We start from the raw sequence: 21915 nt of genomic DNA on the forward strand, positions 1-21915 counted from the left end.
GGGTAGCCAATTTCCAAGTTGCCCATCCCTGTCTACTCTGTGTGTGGAGGGTGTGGGAATGATTCTTGCTGTAAGGACTTGTTCCCTCTTTTGAGCTACTGATTCCATAAATGTGGGTCAAGTTCATCAAATTGTATGAGAATACTTTTTTTTTTCCCTCTTCTTTTTACTTCTGGTTGAGCTCTGATCATCCAGTCACTGAAGCCAGTTCAAGTGGGTATTATCTACAAGTGTGGGTGTTCTTATGCATATGCCCTCTCTTCAAAAATATGGAACGCTTCACAAATTTGTGTGTCATCCTTGCACAGGGGCCATGCTAATCTTCTCTGTATAGTTCCAATTTTAGTATATGTGCTGCCGAAGCGAGCACTCATTGTCTTCTCTAAGTGACTAACTCATGATATCAGAGAGGGAGATGTGTATTTCCCAAAGTCAGCTTTCTATAACACCATAGGAAACTGCTAAATACCTAGTAGATCAGAGGCTCTAGAAAAGAATCGGGTTATTCTAACTGATGGGAAATTCAGTCCGTTGCCTTTTTGCCTTTCTGCCCAGCACTATTCTTACCAGCAATTCAACTAAATGAACCATCAGCTGCTTTGATAAAGTACTGAATACTTCAAAAACAAAGTTTGGATAGGAGTCCTGGTGTGGCTCTGTGGGTTAATGCGATAGACTGCAAAGCCGTTTGAACTGCAAGGTTGGCGGTTCAAGCTCAGCAGCTGCTCCTTGGAAACCCTATACAGAGTTGCTATAGGTTGGAACCGACTCAATGACACTTCACAACAACAACAACAAAACCTAGAGGTTACATAGAAAAACACAGGACTAAATTTCAGTAAGACAAAGAAGGGGGCAGACCGTAATAGCAAAAGCAATGGGGGGAAAAAAAAAAGGTCTGTGTAAGCTCAAATATTCAACCAATATACATTATAAAAACCAGAAAGTGAAATAAAATGTAAACTCATAGCTATATTGTCTCTCTAGCACAGCTTGAGGATTATCTGTATATTCCAAATCTTCATATTACCCTGGGATTTAGGATTTAATAATCACCTAAAACATGGCATGATTCCCTAAAAACATTTATAATCTTTGGTCTCTGGAAAGTAATAGTTTGGAATGAAGAACACTTAAATCGAGGCCAGAACCTCTTTCCTGTACAACATTCTGGGGACAGGAGGATGGTCACATGAGATTAAAGAGTAAGTACTTACCCTTAGAAGTTCCCTCCTGCAATTTTCATTTCACTTTTACCAACTAACAACTTATATTTTAAATAGTCATCTCTGAATTAAAGCTTTAAAATTTTTTATGCCCTTATATATATTTGTATTATAAATCAGCGAAGTTAGCCAAGAACTGATTCAGCAGTGTGTGTTTAAGTAATATGAGCAACTACAGCAAATTCTGAACAGTAAATTCCACTGAGGGAAACTTTTGACTCTCTCTTTCTTGCTCTTTCTTTCTCTCTCGGTACATTCTGTTAATCAACCAGTGCTGTGTATATTCATAGCACTTCATAAATAAAAATAATAAAATGATGCTTCATATTTGGCTGAGAGGGTTCAATTCTTAGGCACAACTCCAAAGATTAACTGTAACTGTATTGAAATGATACGAAACTGTCTTCAAATATATTGCTGAAATATTCTTTTATTCAAGGAAAACGGTACACTCAAAATGAGAAATACATGTATAGGTGACTATTCTGAATGAGTTAAAAGCTGCCAATAACCAAAGACAAATCTAAAAGCATTAACCTAATCAATTTCAAAAGCAAAGTATATTACTCTCCACATGATCTAAAATCTCTGAGTCTGCAACTACATTTTGAATTTAAAAATCATCTCCTTCTCAATTTTTGATAATGGAGGGGCACTAGCTGGGTAATGCAAGAAAGCAAACCATTCAAAACCATATAGAATATGCATGTTTCCCTGAGGGTCTGCTTTGAGAACTGACTGAATTACATTTTTAGTTGAATAGTGAAATACACATTCATTCTTTAAGTAAAAGTACCTGTCAATAGGGAAATAAAAGATGCATTTTATGTTCAAGACAATTGGATTTTTAAATGGTACCAAAAAGCCAAATAGATAAAAACTAATGAAATTTTCTCCTGCATAATGGGTATACAATCTCCCACACATGTTACAATTACTGAAGAAGAGTAAGTATAAGAATATAGTCTCTTATGCTTAACAAATACAAGGTTGCACAAAGATAAGGAATTACACTTGGAAATTCAGCATGTCCTCTTGAGACTGTTTAGCACATTAAGTGGCCCTAGACTTGACAACAACAACAATCCTTCAGTACCATGACCACAAATAAGAATTTAACAAGACCAGCGGTGGTGGTGTTTTGTTACTTTGTTTTTAGGAATTCTAGTCAATCGATACTGAGCTCACACACTCAAGAGTTACAACAATAACTGAAAGAACTTGCATGCCCTGTGATGCATAACTGCAACAAAATGAAATTAAGACAATTTGGACTAAAATAAGACAGGATATTGAGAAACTCTGAAGTGTTTAGTATCATTTAGCAATAAGAATCATAGGAGAAGAGGACAGAAAATATGTAACTAAACAGCAACAACAATTTAAAAAAAAAAAGCTGACCACAAAAGACAATGCCCAGTTTGCATAATTGCTATCCTTTTCATTGTTTGACTGTATTTGCTATCTTTGGATGACTGCATGCAGCCACACTATGCTTAATGAAATATATGCAACAAAATTTGCTGAGACTAAGGTCATACTTTAAAAAGCATATTATCCATAAAAATATATACTGCCAACTCACATGTGAAAATACTATGTAATCTGGGAATAAAACTATGGGACCACCCATGCAAAGAAAAAGCCTTCTAAGACAAGACAGAGAGAAGGGGAAGCAAGGAAACACTCCGTCTAAAATAGAATCTGGCAGTTTCTTTGCTCGGTGATAGATGAAGAAGAGATGGAGCATCCTAGTAAGGAAATTCAAGACTTCTTATGACACTGGAGGAAAACACAGATCTGTACAGTACCAATAAGAATCTTAAAGTGCAAACAATGGCAAACGATATGCTGGAAACAGCTATGACATGTAGACAGTAACCATGACCCATGGTCATGGACTTAATAGTTACCTTAGAAATCACCATGTGGCTATGGTACCTTTCATTAAAACACTTGTATTATATTAAAATTTAAAGCCAATTTTTTTGTATAGCTGTAAAAAAAAAAGCCATTTAATTATGATGTTGCTTAGTGTCGTGGAGTCGATGCCAACTCATAGCCACTCTGTAGGGTTTCTGAGGCTTTAAATCTTCTCAGGAGCTGAAAGTCTCATCTTTTCTCCCGAGAAATAGCTGGTGGTCTCTCATGGAGCCACCGTGCTCCTTAACTGTGACAGTTTGCCTTAAATATTGCTATTTGACCAATATTTGGGACAGGTCTGAAAAGAATAAAGGTTGATTTTTCTACTTGCAAAATTGCAGGACCTTCTACAACCTGAGTTATCAAAACTATCAATTTTTCCCTCCTTCACAGTTTACCTTTCTTGGATTTGGCTCCAATCTTCAGTTTCGAAGGCCAAGCTATCTGTGTGTTTGTTTCCTCCATGATCTGTAACAAAATTTAAGAGAAACGCTGATTCAGTTAAGATTTTTTTTTTTTTGCAGTTAATATTTTTTTAAATAATAATAAAGTTTTTTTTCTCAAGTCTCTGGTCTCATGTTGATACAACAACATGATATCATTTTAAAACAATGGGGAAACACTGGCAGGGAAAGGGATCATTTTATAAGCCTTTAGTCTTTTACAAATACTCAAGTATCCTTTGTTATTCTCAGTGTTCCTCTCTGTAATCAATGCTCTAGACTTTTAGCACAGAGACAAGACCAAAAAATGCATGAACAAGCAATTTACACAACTTGAAGTTACAACTTTCAGAGATGCTTACGCTGAAAAAATTCCCCAAAACAACTGCCAACAAATTGCAACACACCAAACATGATCCTTGCAATACCAAACTATGGAAGTCAGGCCATACTAGATGACGATCTTTTTTTCCCCCTGTAGAAAGAAAACACTTGCTTTGGACACATTTGTATTTCATTAAAACTGATGAAAACCTTTACCACACAGTACCATATCATAAAACTGCATTCCCGTCATCCTTTGCCTGGTAAAAAATGCCATTTTGCCACCATTCTTTCCCATTTACTCATATGGCTAACACTGGCCACTAAGACTTGAACCCAAATGTGTCTTAGATGCAAGAACAAATGAGAGAGGCAACAGAAGCAAAGCAAAAGGCTGTTGTTGTTATATGCTGTCAAATCCATTCCAACTCTGTATAGCACACCATACCACAACTACAAGCAAAAAGTTGCTAATGATGTTGTGAAGTGCTGTCATGTCAGGGCAAACCTATATGAACCCTACATAGGGATTCCGAGGAGTGACTGGTGAGTTTGAACTGCTGACTTTGTGGTTCATTCTGACCTTGCGGTTGAATGCTTACCCTACATTGCCAACTTGGATAAGCAATGGTAGTGAACAGTAAATAGGTAAAGAAAAAAAAAAAAAAAAATTACCCAGAAAGGTTTATCATCCTTTGTCTTCTCTAACTTTATCACATGGACTAGATTAAATTAATGTTTACTTTTATAAGAATATAGAATTAGCTCAGGCCCATAGGTCAATTGGCATCCACAAAGATAATGCTCTACAACCTACATTGTTGAATACTGACTGGGGATTTAAAAGCTTGCAACCTGCCATCTGACGTGCAACTATTAGTCTTTCCACATCCAGAGCAACGAAGAGTGAAGAAAATCAAAGACACAAACCAACAACTGGTCCAAAGGACTAACAGACCACACAATCAACCTCCATGACCCTAAGATTAGAAATAGATAGTGCCTGACTACCACTTCCAACTGCTCTGAACAGATCAAAATAGGATGTCTTGGATACAGGTGGGAGAAAAATGTTGATCAAAACTCAAAATCATGGAAAACAACAGCTAACTGGTCTGGTAGACGCTGGTGAGCCAACAAGACTATGGACCTAGGGGACCCTTCGGGCCTGGACCTGAATTCATCCTCATAACTTAACTTTTATCTAAATGATACTTAGACATGACATACTCCTTTGAAAAATCAGCAACAGGAGATCAAAAAAGTAGCATCTGCCCAGGGACAAAGCTAAGAAGGCAGAAAGGGACAGGAAAGAAGGGCAGATGGAAACAACCAACACATGAAGGGAGTGGGAAGGGCGCTGTTACCTGAGGGCATTACAACAAATAGTCATTAATCAAAATGTAAATAGTTGAATGAAAAACATTTTGCTCTGCAAACTTTTACCCAATCTACAATAAAAAGCTAAAAAAAAAATTAATAGAGAATTTTTGTAAATGGAACAAGTTAAACAGCAAGCAACTGAAATTAATGGCAAATAAGTGTAACGACAATTTATTAGGCGTTCTGGTGAGGCGCTGTGGGTTAATGCGCTGGGCTACAAAGCTGGTGTGAACTGCAAGGTCGGTGATTCAAGCTCACCAGCCACTCCTAGGAAACCCTATACAGGGTTGCTGTGAGTTGGAACCGACTCCATGGCACTTAACAACAACCAACATTTATTAATCACCTGAATTAGGGTAAGAAAATACTTTAAATCTGAATTTTGAGTTAACTAAAATCATCTGTCATGTTGTGGTGGCTTACCTGCACTGCTGTGATGCTGGAAGCTATGCTACCAGTATTTTACATACAAACAAAGTCACCCTTAGTAGGTAGGTTTCAACTGAGCTTTCAGACTAAGCTAGATTAGGAAGGAGAAGTGCACTACTTCTGAACATTTAGCCACTGAAAACCTTAGGAATAACAACAGGACACTGTCACATATAGTTCCAGAAAATGAACACATGATGAATAGCAGCAAAACACTATCAGACGCAGTGCCGGAAGATAAGCCCCTCATGTGGGAAGGCACTCAACTACGACTGAGAATGTGCTGCCTCCTCATAGTAAAATTAGTCATAAAGATGTGAATGGAGTAAAGATTTCACGATCTTCAAATGCTCATGGGCTACAGCTCAAAATGAGGAGAAAAGTCTGCAATCAACGATAAATACCAGAACATGAAAATGTATGAAGTAAGAATCTAGGGAAATTGCCCTTTCAATATATTTTCCATTTCTGAAATCTTATCATTAATCTTCTGAGCTGTTTTTTGAAGGTTTTATATAATTTCAAAATTATCAACTCTCTTGTCTGTTTGTTCAGTAATCCATTGCAATCGCTACACATAACTCAGACACTATCCTCAGAGTCATGGAGTTTATCAGGGAAGTTAACGGGTTACATTTCAGGGTCAGAAATGCTCAGGGTACAGATGTTCCAGTCAGTTGCTGATAAATGCCCACAGGACACATTCTACTGTCAGCTTGACAGCATTAGGCTCCAGCTCTGCAGGTCCGCAAACCTAGCTCCCCAATGTAAGTGGCTGAAGGCACCCCACTCTACAAGAAAGATTCCTGCCCAGAGTCACTCATCTTTACTAGCTCCATGAGCTTTCTTGAAAGCCCACTCACTGCTCTGTCTTGTGCTTTGGTTCTTTGTTTTTCTGCTGCTGTTTGTCTCCTACTCCTCAGGTTTCACAACTTCCTGTCCCTGGGTCAAAGAGGTTCACTGTGTAGGGATCTTGGGGTCAAAGGACAACCTCCCCTCTGAGTTCTTCTTCTGTAATGAAGCTCTGTGGTGGTTCATTTTACAACCATTTCTGGATAGCTCTTTTTTTTTTTTCTTTTAAAATTTAACTGCCTTATAGTGAGGGAAGAGTCCCAGTGTGGCACTGTAGGATAAGCACTGAGCCTCAAGATCAGTTGGAATGGCAAGGTCGGCAGTTAAAATCCACCAGCCACTCCTCAGAAGCACTATGAAGCACGTAACAAAAACAACAACATATTGAGGAAACAAATTGGTAAGGGAAGTTCATAATCATTAGAGTTGCTGCTAGCCATTGGGAAGCAGTTAAGGATTGAACTGTGGGCCCCCCTCCTCAAATATATATGGTAACATTGTAACTCCTGGTACCTGTGAATGTGATCTTGTTTGGAAATAGAATCTTTTAAGAGAAAATACTGTGTATCCTAATCCCCAATAGTGGTGATTTGTAAAAAAAAAAAAAAAGAGAACAGGCACAGATACAACCAGAGGAAGGATGGCCACCACTGTAGACACAGCTGCAAGCCAAGGAAAGGTAAGAAATCCTACAAGAAGCTAGAAGAAAGGAATGGAACAGCTCTTCTTTTAGATCACTCCGAATGAATCAACACAATCAATAATCTAATTTCGACTCCAGGCCTTCAGAATTATGAGACGATAAATTTCTGTTCTTTTTGTTGTTGTTGTTCTCTGTTTGTTTGTTTTTTTTAAACGCCTTATTGAATTATTTGATAGTTTACATGGGAGAACATTAGCTTTACATTCATCCTATCATATATCATCTCATTGCCATGACTACAATCCCCTCCATGCATCATCAACCAACCAAAAGGTATATCCTACAAGCCTGCCCCCTGGTAGTCAGCACACAGCCCCTCTCCCTCTCTAGGTCTAGAGTTCCCAGCTACTCCATTTTTCCACGTCATTTTCTCTGACTCCATCTCTGGCGTCACTGGGTAGGGTCCCACCCTCCGCTCTTCTTCTCCCTTGATGGTACCAGGGACCTCTGCTCCTAGACTACAAAGTCAACTGCTCCCCTCCTTTTGCTACAAAACATCTACCTTTTACATTTCCCTCACAGTCTGTCCTGATAGTAATTATTCACAATTGTACCAAATGAGTATATCCCCATCTCCTTTTATCAGTCTCACCCAGACAGAGTGGATACTACTCCATGGAGATTCTACCTTTCCCCATGCCCTCTGGATCTAGGCTCCCTTGAGATGGCTCCTTCTACCATGATAGAGTTTCAAGTATTTACAAGTACAATTAACTTTAGTAACATCCACATCTGATAACACATCATTCTATCAGGATCTTCTTCCACCATCTTTTACCTCTTACCCAGACACAACCTGCAAAAACATTGTTTGATGGCAGTTATAGACTAGAGCTAGAAGAGACATTAGACACTTCACTCAGCGCAGTGTGTGCCAGGGTTGTATTTTTTCACCACACTTATTCAATCTATATGCTGAACAAATAATATGAGAAGGTGGATTACATGAAAAACATGTCATCACAATATGATATGCAGATGATACAACTTTGCTTGCCGAAAACCAAGAGGACTTGAAGTACTAACAAAGACCAATGACTACAGCCTTCAGTATGAATTAAACCCCAATGAATCCTCACCAATGGACCAATAAATAAATCATGATAAATGGAGAAAATATTGAAGTTGTCAAAGACTTCAGTTTGCTTGGATCCACTATCAACACTCATGGGGCAGCAGCCAAGAAGTCAAATGGCACATTTCATTAGGCAAATCTGCTGCACAAGCCCAGTTTAAATTGTTCAAGAACAAAGATAACAATTTGAGGACTAAGGTGTGCTTGACTCAAACCATGATATATTCAATCACCTCATATGCGTGTGAAAGTTAGACAATGAATAAGGAAGGTCGTAGAATTGATGCATTTGTGTTATGGAACTGGAGAAGAACACTACAAGGACCATGACTGCCTGAAGAACAGACACATTCATCTCGGAAGAAATACAACCCGAACGTTCCTGAAAAGTTAGGATGGTGAGACTTCATCATTCATAGTTTGGACAAGTTATTGGGAGGGACCTGGTGAAAGACATCATGCTTAATAAAATATATTTGTTGTTGTTGTTGTTAAGTGCCGTCGAGTCGAGTCGGGTCCGAACCATAGCGACCCTGTACAGGGTTTCCGAGGCTGTAAGTCTTTACGGGAGCAGAAAGCCTCATCTTTCTCCCGCGGAGCGGCTGGTAGTTTCGAACTGCTGGCCTTAAGGTTCGCAGCCTGAATAGGAAGACCCCCAAAGAGATGGATTGAAACAGTGGCAAGGAGCAATGGAGTCAAGTGTAAACAATTGTGAGGCTGGTGCATGACCCAACAGTGTTTCATTCTGTTGTGTACAGGGTCTCTAGGAGTCAGAACGGACTCGATGGCACCTAACAACAATGAGGAAGACCAGTTAATAAAACACTGTTATTCAAATTTACGGACCACCTTCTAAAACACCAGAGATGATAAAGTTGAAGAACTCTACCAATTTCTTCAGTGTAAATTTAATCACTGATGTTTGGAATGTGAAATCTAGAAACAAAGAAGGAGGTTCCGTAGTTGGAACATACGGCCTTGGTGATAGAACTGATGCTAGAAAACACATGGCAGAATTCTGCAAGACCATTGACTTGTTTATTGCAAATACCTTTTTTACACAACATAAAAGGAAAAGGAGCTGTGGTAGCGTAGTGGTTACGAATCAGGCTGCTAACATCACAGTCAGCAGTTCGAAACTACCAGCTGTTCCGCAGAAGAAAGATGAGGCTTTCTGCTCCCGTAAATATTTACAGCCTCAGAAACCCTGTAGAGGGTCGCTATGAGTTGGAAAAGACACAATGATACATAACAACAATAACCATGTGTTTACGAATCAGGCTGCAAATCTTAAGGTCAGCAGTTCGAAACTACCAGCTGTTCCGCAGAAGAAAGATGAAGCTTTCTGCTCCCGTAAAGATTTACAGCCTTGGAAACCCTGTACGAGGTCACTATGAGTCGGAACCGACTCCACAGCACATAACAACAACATATACATGAAACGGAGTTCTGTAGCTATAGAGGTTACAAGGCAGGCTGATAATCTCAGCTGTTCCATGGAGAAAGATGTGGCTTTTTTCTCCCCAAAACACTTTCAGCCTAGGAAACCCTACACAGGGTCACTTGAATTGGAAGTGACTCCACAGCACACCACCATCATCATTGTACACGCAGAATTCATTAGATAGAATACACAGGAATCACACTGACTATATCTGTGGAAGAAATGGTAGAAAAGCTCAAGATCATCAGCCAAACCAAGGCCAGAGATAAAGTGGAACAGACCATGAACTGCTCCTATGCAAGTTCAGGCTGAAGCTGAAGAAAACTGAAACAAGTCCACAAGAGTCAAAATATGACCTTGAATATATGCCACCTTAATTTAGAGACCAACTCAAGAACAGAGCTGATGCATTAGACACTCATGACTGAAGACCAGTAGAGTTGTGGAATGACATTATGACTATCATATAAAAAGAAAGCAAAAGGTCATTAAAAAGATAAGAAAGAAAAGAGCACAATGGATGTCACAAGACACTCTAAAGGTTGCTTTTGAGCACAGACAAGCTAAAACAAATGGAAGAAATGAGGAAGTAAGGAGCTGAACAGAAATTTTCAAAGGGCAGTTTGAGAAAACAAAGACAAGTATTATAATGAAAGTATCATAAGAAAGTATTAAAAACAGAGACCTGGAATTTGAAAACTAAAAGAAGAACATGCTCAACATTTCTCAAGAAAAATTTTTCTCAAGAAAAATTCAAGCCTCAACCTGTGATACTGACAGATTCTATGGGCAAAGTGGACTTACTGGTGAGACACTGTAGGGTCAGTACTGGATTGGGAACTACGAGGTCAGCAGCTCAAACTCACCAGCTGTTCCTCAGAAACCCTATACAGGGTCTCTATGAGTCAAAATTGACTCAATGGCACTTAACAACAATAAGGGCAAAATACTGAATGAAGCAGAAAACATTAAAAGAAAATGGAAGGAATAGACAGCGTGACTTTACCAAAAAGAAATCAATGTTCAACCATTTCAAGAGGTAGCATATGATAAAGAGACAATGGTACTGAAGGAAGAAGTGCAAGCTCCACTGAAGGCACTGGTGAAAAACAAGGTTCCATGAATTGACATACAACTAGGGATATCACTGCTGATGTCAGATGGATCTAGGCTGGAAGCAGAGAATACTAGAAAGATATTTACTTTATTGGTATATAAAGGCTTTTGATTGTGTAGATCATGACAAAGATCAATAAGATTGTGAAAAATGGATATTCCAGAACATTTAATTGTGCTCATGAGGAACTTGCACATAGAACAAGAAGTAACTGTTACATCAGAACAAAGGGATACTGAATGGTTTAAGATCAGGAAAGTTGTGTACCAGGGTTGCATCTTTCTCCATATTTATTCAGCTAACCACAAGGTCAGTGGTTGAAACCTAACAACTGCTCTTCAGAAACCCTATACAGGGTTACTGTGAGTTCGAACCTACGTGACAGCACTAAACAACAACATTTAATCTGTATGCTGAGGAAATCATTCGAGAAACTGGATTATGTGAAGTAGAACATGGCATCAAGATTGGAGGAAGACTTATTAACAATCTGGAAAAAAAGAGGATTTAAAATACTTACTGATGAATATCAAAGACTATAGCCTTCAATATGGATTGTACCTCAATGTAAAGAAAACAAAAATTCCTCACAACTGTTAACACTAAATAACATCATGAAAATTGACTTAACCCTTTTAAACCTTATTACAATCTGAAAATCTGTTCTCATCTTACTTGGTCATAATGTGCCTCTGAGAAAACAGAAAATAATTTCTCTGTGGGCAAGGACTAGATATTGTTCAGCACACATCAAGCACTAGGTAAACATGTAGTAAATGAATCCTCAACACGCCCTTACAATTTTCTTTATTCCCATTTCACAGGTGATATGGCTGATGCCCACAAAGTGCTTCATTCCCAACACTGCTAGCAAGTAGAAGAGCTAGGATTGAAATCTCCTGCCTCCAAAGCCTGTGCTTTAATCGCCATACTTTACTGAACACAGATATTCTAGTGTTCTAAAATGCAGATATATACATTTGAATATGTTGTTGTTGTTGTTAACTACTGTGGAGTCAGTTCTGACTTATAGTGACCCTGCACAGGGTTTCCAAGGCTGTAAATCTTTATGAGAACAGAAAGCCTCATCTATATCCCATGCAGCTGGTAGTTTCAAACTGCTGACTTTGAGGTTAGCAGCCTGATTCATAACCACTACACTACCAGAGCTCCTTATATAATCTTCAGTATTTTAGCATATTGATTGCTTTTAACATCGAGAAATATTTATCAATAGTTTGTTGGTTGTTGTTTTTGTAAAGGGCTATTGAGTCAGGTCCACCTCATAGCAACCCTGGATAGGTTACCCAAGGAGTGACTGGTGGGTTTGAACCATTCAGTTAGCAGTCCAGTGCTTATCCTACAACACCACACCTTGCTTCTTTTTGATGCTGCCGTTGCTGTTATTAAGTGCCATGGAGTCCGTTCCAATTCACAGCGACCCTATATAGGGTCTCCAAGCAGCTGGTAGGTTTGAATCACCAATCTTTCAGTTAGCAGTCCAGTGCTTATCCTACAGCATCACACCAGGACTCCAAACACTTTACTTAGGTGCCAGGCATGGCAAAATTACAAGTAACACACAATTTCTGGTGTAAAAGCGCTTAGACAAGTCAAGCACTACTTTACCACTATAAACTCTACCACTGTCTGCTCTACCACTCTGGACTCCCTGTGCGGTGCTGTAGGATCAGCACTGGACTGCAAACCACTAGGTCGCCAGTTCAAACCTACCAGCTGCTACTCAGAAACCCTTACAGGATCACTATGAGTCGGAATGAACTCAGCGGCACTTAACAACAACTCTACCACAAAACATACAAACTTGTATAAGCCAGAGTGTACATCCAGTCTTTTGGAAAAAACAAATTACTAAGTAACTGAAATTTGGTATCTGTAGTTGACTTTCTGTAAGACTAAACCAAAAGTTACTCCACTGAACAGTTTGGGGCCAGTCTGTGCCAACCATTTGGAGCTCCGCAGGCTGCCTTCACAGGCATTCCTCTATGTGTCCATCCCTGTGTGTGATCTGAAGCCAATTACTTTCTAGCAGGGCAACGCTGGACAAATTACTCAACTTCCATCAGTCTCACTCTTCTACTCTGTAAAGTAAGTTTAGCATCTAAACTTCATGGAAGTGGAATAACTCATCCAGGTCATCTGCCCTTAGGTGTCCTTTTGAACCTTTAAGGAACTGTCTTCCTTCCAGCTACACAATAGCTGAGTAGGCAGCTTAGAAGAAATCATTTGGCATTCGGCATTGGGGTCTTTTGAAAAATTACCTATATACAGTCAATTCCAAGAAGCAGGAAATGTAGGAGCTACCTAAAGGCTGTGTTTTAGAGGTTTTTTTTTAGAGTTTATGGCACATCCTTCGTGACTATCGCCCACCAGTGCTGAAACCCTGATCTTGCTCTGATGTTATCTCCTGGGAAATTAATGTAATAGTTGCCTATACAACCACACACACACATAGTGTAAGTCCTAGAGTGGCAATGCGGGTTAATGGGCTGGACTGCAAGGACAGTTTAAATGGTAAGGTGGGTAGTTGAAGCTCATCAGCTGCTCCTCTGAAACCCTATACAGAGTCATGATGGCTCAGAAATGACTGAAGAGCACTTAACAACAACAATATAGGATAAGCATTGAATTGCTAATTACAAAGTTGGTGGTTCAAGCCCACGAGCCACTCCTTGGAGACCCTATACAGGGTCAGTACTGACTCTAGGGCAGGGTACTTAAAAACATGTTTGGATTGACACTTGCAATAAATATATTCAGTTATGTAAATGTTAGTACTTCTCTGTGCCTATACATTTTGACACCACCAAGCTCAAACAGGGCAATATGAGAGCACACCAAAGGGTATCTAACCTGGTTGTGGGTAGTAAAGCAAAGATACCTCAAGGTGGTATTTGTTAGTGCTGAGTTAACGAATCAGGAAAAAGGTGAAGAAACTGTTTCACATAGAAGAAGGCAGCACAGAGAGGGTTCTGAAAGGAGACAGAGCTTGTACCTCAGAGGGTCTGCAGTGAGGCGGAGGTGTCTCAAGGCTCACCTACTACATTCAAGACAGAACATGTGTCTCATGTCTTCTCAATGACCCTTACAGTTCAGTACAAGGACATGCTTAATACACACTAAAAGATGTGTCATAAACCAAAGCTATGAAGTACATAGAGTCCTGGTGTAGCTCTGTAGAATAAGCACTGGACTGGTAAATACAAGGTTGGTTGATGGTTCAAACCGACCATTCGCTCCTCGTAAACCCTATCTATACAGGGTCGCTATGAATCTGAATCGGCTTGACGGTACATAACAACAACAACAATGAAGTACATGAGCTTGGCTGTCAGAGTGACTACAAATAAACAAGTGTCATGCTTACTTCACTTTCAGAAAGTCAAAAGTCTCTTTCAGAATTTAAAAATGAAACTTTCACACCATCTTCCTTCCCACCAAGATGGTGTCCACAACTCTGAAGTTACATAGGATTCATTTGCTTCACCTCAGCCAGCTACGGCGGTGGTAGAGTAAGAAATACTCTTTGTTCAGGAGGAGGAGTTAAGTACAGCTCTCAGCAGAGAGTGCTGGGATGCAGGCTGGTCTAGAAAGCTAAGTACTAAATCTAATGACCAGAGCGCAGAACTGACATGCTCCCAGGTAGAAGACAAACAGGAGAGATGTGGGGAGGGGAGTCAGTGGGCAGGATTTAGGGAAGTAGGTGAATCAGAAGGTCTGTATCTAGAAACCAATGCAAACAATCTAATCAAGTCAGATAAACAGGAACTAGAAAAGATGAAGTGAAGAAACAATGGTTCAAATGAAGGTAGCCGTTAAGTGCTGTCCAGTCCGTTCTGACTCACAGAGACCCTGGATACAGTTTCCAAAAGAGCAGCGGGTGGGATTCAACTGCAGACACTGCAATTATCAATCCAGTGGTTATCCTGCGGTACCAGGGCAGTGATAATGCAACTGCAGAATGAAGGTCAGAGATCAAATTGGTTTTTTACCTATAGACAAATGAGTTCGGTGAGTTTCAGACGTCTTCAATAAGATGTCGTAGGGCTTCCAGACAACCCAGATATAGTGCTTACTTTCCTTTTCAAATAGGCCACGTCTTTGAGTTAAATAGGAACTGGCATATACACAAAAATGATGTACAAGCTGCTGAGTAAACTAAGTTGAGGATGTGGAAAAGACCTTGTCACTTCTAAAGGGATGGAAACGAGCAGAGGCAAACAGATGCTGCAAGTCAATCTCTTACCAGTTGTCACAAAATCCAGACAGGTTTAACAGGTATTATAAGCATAAAGGGTCATTTAAAAATAAATTATGGTTGTAGGCCAACTGAAACAGTTGCATTATGGCTCTCACAATGGGTGAAACCACTGACAAGCTTTCAAGAGAGTATTACACAGTTTTCACCACCAGTTAATTACTACAAACCAGACAAGGAAATCACTTCCCAGGAATCTGTGATATGCTTTAACTGGTAAATAAGTGAGTATATTGCCCAAAATGTTCCTTTTTTTTATTTTTATACTGAGGTCTTTCATCAGTATTTTAAGTGTTCTTCCTTACAGCTAGCAAAGTTTTATCATCTGCATATCCCAGGTTTTTTAATGCATCTTCCTCCAATCTTGATGCCATGTTCTTCTTCATGTAAGCCAGCTTCTTGGATTATTTGCTCAGCATACAGGATGAGTAAGTATGGAGTACACCTTCCTGATTTTAAACCATTTAGTGTCTCCTTTCTGTTTAAACAACTTCATCTTGGTATATGTGCAGGTTCCTCATGAGTACAATTAAACATTCCACAATACTTATTCTCCAAAATGTTGTCCATAGCTTGTCATGATGCACACAGTTGAAAGTCTTTTCATAGTCAATAAACCACAAGTAAACACCTTTCCTGTATTCTCTGCTTTCAGCCAAGATTCAAATGATGTTAGTAGTGATATAACTTCCACATTTTCATCTCAATTCAGGTTGAACCTCTCGCAGTTTCCTGTCAATGTACTGTTGCAGCCATTTTTTAACTGTCTTTAGCAAAATTTTACTTGCATGTGATTTAATGATACTGTTTGATGATTTCCACATTCTGTTGGGTCACGTCTCTTTAAATTGCACACAAATATGGATCTCTTCCAATCAGTTGTCCAGGTAACCGTATTCCCAATTTCTTGGTATAGAAAAGTGAATGCCCTCAGTGCTGCATCAGTTATTTTTAAAGATTTCAATTTGTATTTCATCAATTCCTGGATCCCTGTTCTTTGCCACTATCTTCAATGTACCTTGGCCTTCTTCCTTCAGAACCATCTTGATCATACGCTACCTCTGGAAATGGCTGAACAGTGTACAGTGTACAGAGTACAGTGACTCTGTGTTTTCCTCTCATATTCTTCTGAAACTTTCTGCAGCATTCAATATTTTGCCCAAAGACTCCTTCAGTATTGCACTTGAGGCTTGAATTTCCTTTTCAGTTCTTCAAGTTGAAAAATGCTGAACATAAAATGCTTAGCGTGTTTTCCCTGTGGTTTTCTAACTCCAAGCCTTTGCATATTTCATTATAGAAATAAAACACATACTATGAAAATAAATTTGGTGTCAATTGAAATAAAAAATACCTAGGTATGCAAAGCCACAAAATCTCAGAGAAAATGGTTGTTTTCTGTCTTAGGGAAAAAAATCCTAAAGTGAATTTCAATTTTAAAAAATATATATTATCATCCATTTTCACCTTCACAAAACCAAAGTTCAAAGAGAAACCTCCTGATTTTGAAACACATTCTATAAACATTAGAACATAACTTACATGTTTTTAAAACACATGTTCTAATGCACAGTCTGCATGTGGTAAATTTATGCCATTTAAAATAGATCCGTTCCCACTTCTGAACACCCTCATTGTCAGAAGAATCTCTTCTCAATTCTAGTAAATTCTGCTGTATATCTTTAACTGCTCTTCTGACAGCAATCCTACATGGCATAAATAAAGGGAAATTTTTACAGGAATCAATTTAAAAAGATAATTATTTGAATGACTGACTTCATTCTTCTGCTACTAGATTTACTGTAATCTCTACTGTCACAGGGGGGCAGTGCTGAGGAGCAGGGCATTTACTGAAACATAACTTTAATATCATGCTAATCTGAGTTTGGTAAATAACAAATACTTAACACATTTGGCCTAAAATAGCAATTTTGGAATATATGCAATATTCAAAATTAATACTCTCGATTTTTTTATAGTTCATTTCCAAAAAGTTTTTTTTTAAACTTGATTGTGAATTAAGTGAAGACTTACAAAGCAGATCACTGATTTACCAGTCTCTCTCTGACCACAAAGCCTGGTCTTTGTAATAATTTACAAAAGTTATTTTTTTATCATGAAAAATCTGATGAAGATAACATACTATGAATATGTAACAGCTTTGGAAACTAAATAGTCATTGTAACTTTCTAAATTGTATTTGCATTTCATAAACATGAGTTACTATTCCCTGATCCAAGACAACTAGCACTGCACTTAACATGAAATAAACACCCTGGACAACAGGAAATTTTATGTTCTCATTCTGATTTCGTTTCTATGGCTTAAGAGTGGGAAAGAGATAAGGAGAGTATGTTATGTTTACATAAGCTTTCATACTAAATTTCTAAAATTAGAATAAAGTTCCTTTAGCTCTTAAAAAATTCACCATTTTTATAATGATTCATTTCAATAATTTTACACTCTTAAACTGCCAAAATTAAAACTAAAAAATCAAATTCTATAAGTAGTTTCTTCCATGACAAAAAACGATTTCCATTTATACTTTTCAATGCTTAAGTCATAATAGATTTCTTCCATCTCCAATAAATTCCAGATCAGCACACCATGTGGAAAGAGACCTATCTGCCAATGTTCACAGCACTACAAATTTTGCAGGTCTGTAGCAATTATATGATAATATCTTACAGATGAAGAAAGCCTTTGCCAAACCAGCAACATTCTATAACGTGCTTATTTCACCAAATTCTTCAATCCAGACATACAGTTAAAAATCCATAGGTAAGTAATCAACATCTCAGATTAAACCAAGACAAATCTATCTATGCTGACTTTACTAGAAAATTTTATTCTTGGACCAGGAAAAGAACACTAAATGCTCTAACTTGACATTTATACTCTATTGAAAATTCACCATTCAAAATGGCTACCAGCTGGGAGCCATCTGAAGCCTGCTTCCCTAAAAGACCAACTCACTTGTGTCCTGTTTTCATTGTATCTATAGAGAAATGATATCTATCCTCATGTACGGGGCTGCTTCAAGTTACCCTCAGGGAGAAATGGATGAAAGTCATTTTACTGTATTTCACTACAAAGCAAAAAAAGATTGCACTAGAAAACACTCAAAAGTTGAGATGGGAAAATAATGGACTTTTCACATGAGGAGTGACTAAAAGCTAAGGATATGTATTTTGCCAATACATTTAAAGGCTGTTTTTCATTTTGAATCAAGAAATACTGCCTAATGGCTCAGCTACTCATCATCCTGAGAACTCCTCACATTGGACTAATATTCATATGCATTTCCCATTTACTCCTCAAAATAATCTTGTAATAAATCAGAAATGTGAAAGCTATTCCACCGGTTAAGAAATGGTTATGAAAAGATTCAAAGAGGTTAAAAGCAGCAAATAGAAAAGTGATAAAATCCAGCTAGAATCTGGGCCACAGGAGTCCCCATCCAGAACTCTTATGCCTCATGGTTTATGGTTTATGAAGAGGTCAAACACAACACATGCTTATTGGAAGTCAGACTCTCAAAAAAGTTCGACTTCCCATAACTCCACCACGAAGGCTAAAGAGGAAGCTAGCAGCAGAGGATTTACTACTCAATTTGTTGTTGTTGTTAAGTGCTGTGGAGTCATAGTCCCTGCTTTATTAATGCTGAAGCGGCTCAGTGATGGCTCCAGAATGATTCTCAATCTAGGGAAATCTTCCCTCACCCTCCACATCATCCTTAGCACACAGAAAAAACTTGAGAAACACGTTGGTTGTCTCAGTAACTAGGATACCATACTGACATTTCATTTCCAGGGCTCAAATTCCCACCAAGAGTAAGAGAAATCCACTCAAAACAATCAATAGTACAATTTTCCTTTGACACCATTCTAATATGCATGTGTTTTACTTACAATAGCTTAGTTATATAGCATCAGTCTCCCAACAACATAATTCACAAGTAAGTTACCATGGAAAGATTAACTGAGTAACTTTCTCAAGTACGAACTCCACTGACTGCTCTTCTCTATACAGATCTCTATATAAATAACAGATGTGTCTCATGATCAGTGACCAATCATATGACTTCTTTCAAAGTATGTCAGTGAGTGATCGCTGCATATCTGTTGTTCAGTTCACACACAGTAAAATGTGGTGTTGCATTTACTCTTTGCCTTTCAATGACTAAACCAAGTGATATTTTACAAAAATGGAAAACTGGAAGACAGAATCAGCCAACAAATGGAAATGCAGCAAAGAGACCAAAAGGGACACGTGACTCAAACATCAATGGGTATGGAAGAAACAGCTGACAAGGAAATACTGACATTTCTGCTGTTCAAGAGCTACACACCCAGGGGAACTTAAAGAAGATGAATTTGTCAACATAAATAAGGAAAGAAGATGTGACAAAAAGGAAGAAGATGTCCCAGTAGAGATGATGCCAGCCAAAAAAAAAAAGAGGTTAAGGAAACTCTGGGAGAAATCACATGACTTTAAAAGCGCACAGGATAAAATGCTGAAAGCTTCTCCAGACTTATGAGAGTATGACAATTTGCCAAGACATAGAAAAGATGCTCATGCAATATTGTAAGTCAGATGATAAAAAGCACACATAATCCAAGTTATTCTGGAAAGTTTATTTTTTAATTTTTACTGAGCAATAACACATTACTCTGGAATGTTTCTAATGTTTAAATACAGTGTGCTAAATATTTGTTTCATTATTTTCTTCCATTTCTCTATGTATTTTATAACTGACAGTAAGAGGGTTTTGTTTTGTTTTTTCCTTTTCTTTTTAACGTTTTGATGTGTTTTTTCCCCAAATGTTCTTGTGAGGGTTAAGGTTTTGTGTCAACTTGACTGGACAATGATGATGCTCAGTGAGTTGGCAGTTATGAAGGAGTCATCTCCCATAATGCAATCTGGATTAATTACCTCCATGATGAGATCTGCTAAGAGCAGTTCATCAGTTGAAAGGGGGTTTCCTTGGGAGCAAGGCCTGCTTCCAATATATGTTGATGCTCTGGTAAAGCTTGCTTACTTTTTGCTGGATCTGGATTTGGCTCTTTGAACATACAATAGACTGGGGGTTTGAACATGTACCCCCAGTCTATTGTATTGCCAGCGGATCCTGGGAGTGGTTAGCCTTGGCAGCTTGTGAGCCAGCAGCAGGACATTTTAACTAACAACCTTGAATTCCTTCAACTCACAGTCAGCAGCCTCATTCTGGGTTTCATCAGCTCCTGAAGCTACATGAGTCAGGAGAAGCCTGCAGTCTGACATCAGATTTATGGACCTGGAAAATGCCAGCCTCTACAACTGCATGAGCCATTTCCTTGAGATAAATCTCTCTATAAATATATACATACATAAACTTCACACTGATTTTGCTTCTCTAGAGAAATCAGACTAAGACAGATGCAAATGATCATAATTTTCCCAAATGTTTATTATGAGCACTCTGCAAATGTAAGGTACATGGAGTCCTGGGTTGCTGCTGTGGGTATTAACCCACAGCGTCACACCAGGACTCCAAATCTTTAAAGGGAGCTCCCGTAAAACAGATGGTAGTTATGAACTGCTGACCCTGAAGTTAGCAGCCCACAACGCTACCAGTGCTTAAGACTTCTCAATCACAGGGCACTTGGCTTACCAGCTTTATAGTATACAGCCAGTATGAAGCTCCTTCTACTAAGAGTCCTTCAAGACATTTTAAAATCTGGTATTTTTAAGGAGTCTGCTTATCAGAATAAATGAATTAAGGGACTAGTCATGAAACAAAACTAAATTCTAAATCACTGACAGGATTAGTTCTCCCAGGGCATGTTTGCATTGTAATGGCAAACCAAACCCTCCAACCAAAACATCTGAAGAAATTAAGTACCAACAGTAAAACAAGTTGCCATCTACTCAACGCTGACTCTTAGTGACCCCGAATGTGTCAGAGCAGAACTTTGCTTCAGTTTTCTACAGCTGATTTTTTGGAAGTAAATCACCAGAGAGTTTCTTCTGAAGTGCCTCTGGATGAACTCAAACCTCCACCCATTTGGTTAGCAGCTGAGCATGTTTGAGCATGTTAGTCAATAGCACCACTCAGGGACTCCTGGGTAAATACAATGAGTGGCCAGTTGGACCATTTGAGGGCTGTAAAAAGAAGAAAGCTTAGGCCCTGTTGTTTCCTCCTCAGTCAATGGCTGCCTCACAGGAATGTGGACTGAGGGCAGCCAGATCTAGCCATTTTTTAAAGAAAGGCCAGAAATCTGGTTTTCTGTGTTAAATCTCCTGATTTCTAAATGCTGGCATGCATTTCAAGTGAATATTTAAAAAATACTTTCTGGGCCAAAGAAAGCACAGGCCCCACTTTTTGATCTTTGTTCCAAATCAAGGAGAATTTTCCCGGGCTGTGGGTGGGATGTTAATGATGACCTACAACGTTAGTGAGGAAGAACAGACTTTTGGGTTCCCCTGGGACATAAGAATCTGTGATTCTTAAGATTACTGCATTCTCTAAGTTTCAAACTGCTATAATCCTTCAGGGGTAACCAGAACTTCTATCTGATGTTCTTCTATGGATACCTATTAAAAGATTAGTAAACTACAACTATTAGAATATAATTTATGCTTTTAAAATGTAGTAACATCAGTATCTTTTATAAAATCAAGTTGCTATACTCGTCTGTCTGTCGTGCTGTGGTGGTCTGAGTTGCTGTGATTCTGAGG

General features: G+C 38.7%; 1 protein-coding gene across 1 annotated transcript in view; it reads right to left on the reverse strand.

Annotated features, from left to right (window-relative positions):
* The window catches only part of BICC1 (BicC family RNA binding protein 1), a 366532-nt gene that overhangs the window by 159447 nt on the left and 185170 nt on the right, over positions 1-21915 (reverse strand). Inside the window, exon 3 of the mRNA XM_006831098.1 lies at positions 3548-3617. Coding sequence (XP_006831161.1) covers positions 3548-3617 — 70 coding nt within the window. The remainder of the gene's footprint in view (positions 1-3547; positions 3618-21915) is intronic.

The sequence above is a fragment of the Chrysochloris asiatica genome, unplaced genomic scaffold, assembly GCF_000296735.1.
Source record: "Chrysochloris asiatica unplaced genomic scaffold, ChrAsi1.0 scaffold00003, whole genome shotgun sequence".
In the NCBI taxonomy this organism is placed as follows: domain Eukaryota; kingdom Metazoa; phylum Chordata; class Mammalia; order Afrosoricida; family Chrysochloridae; genus Chrysochloris; species Chrysochloris asiatica.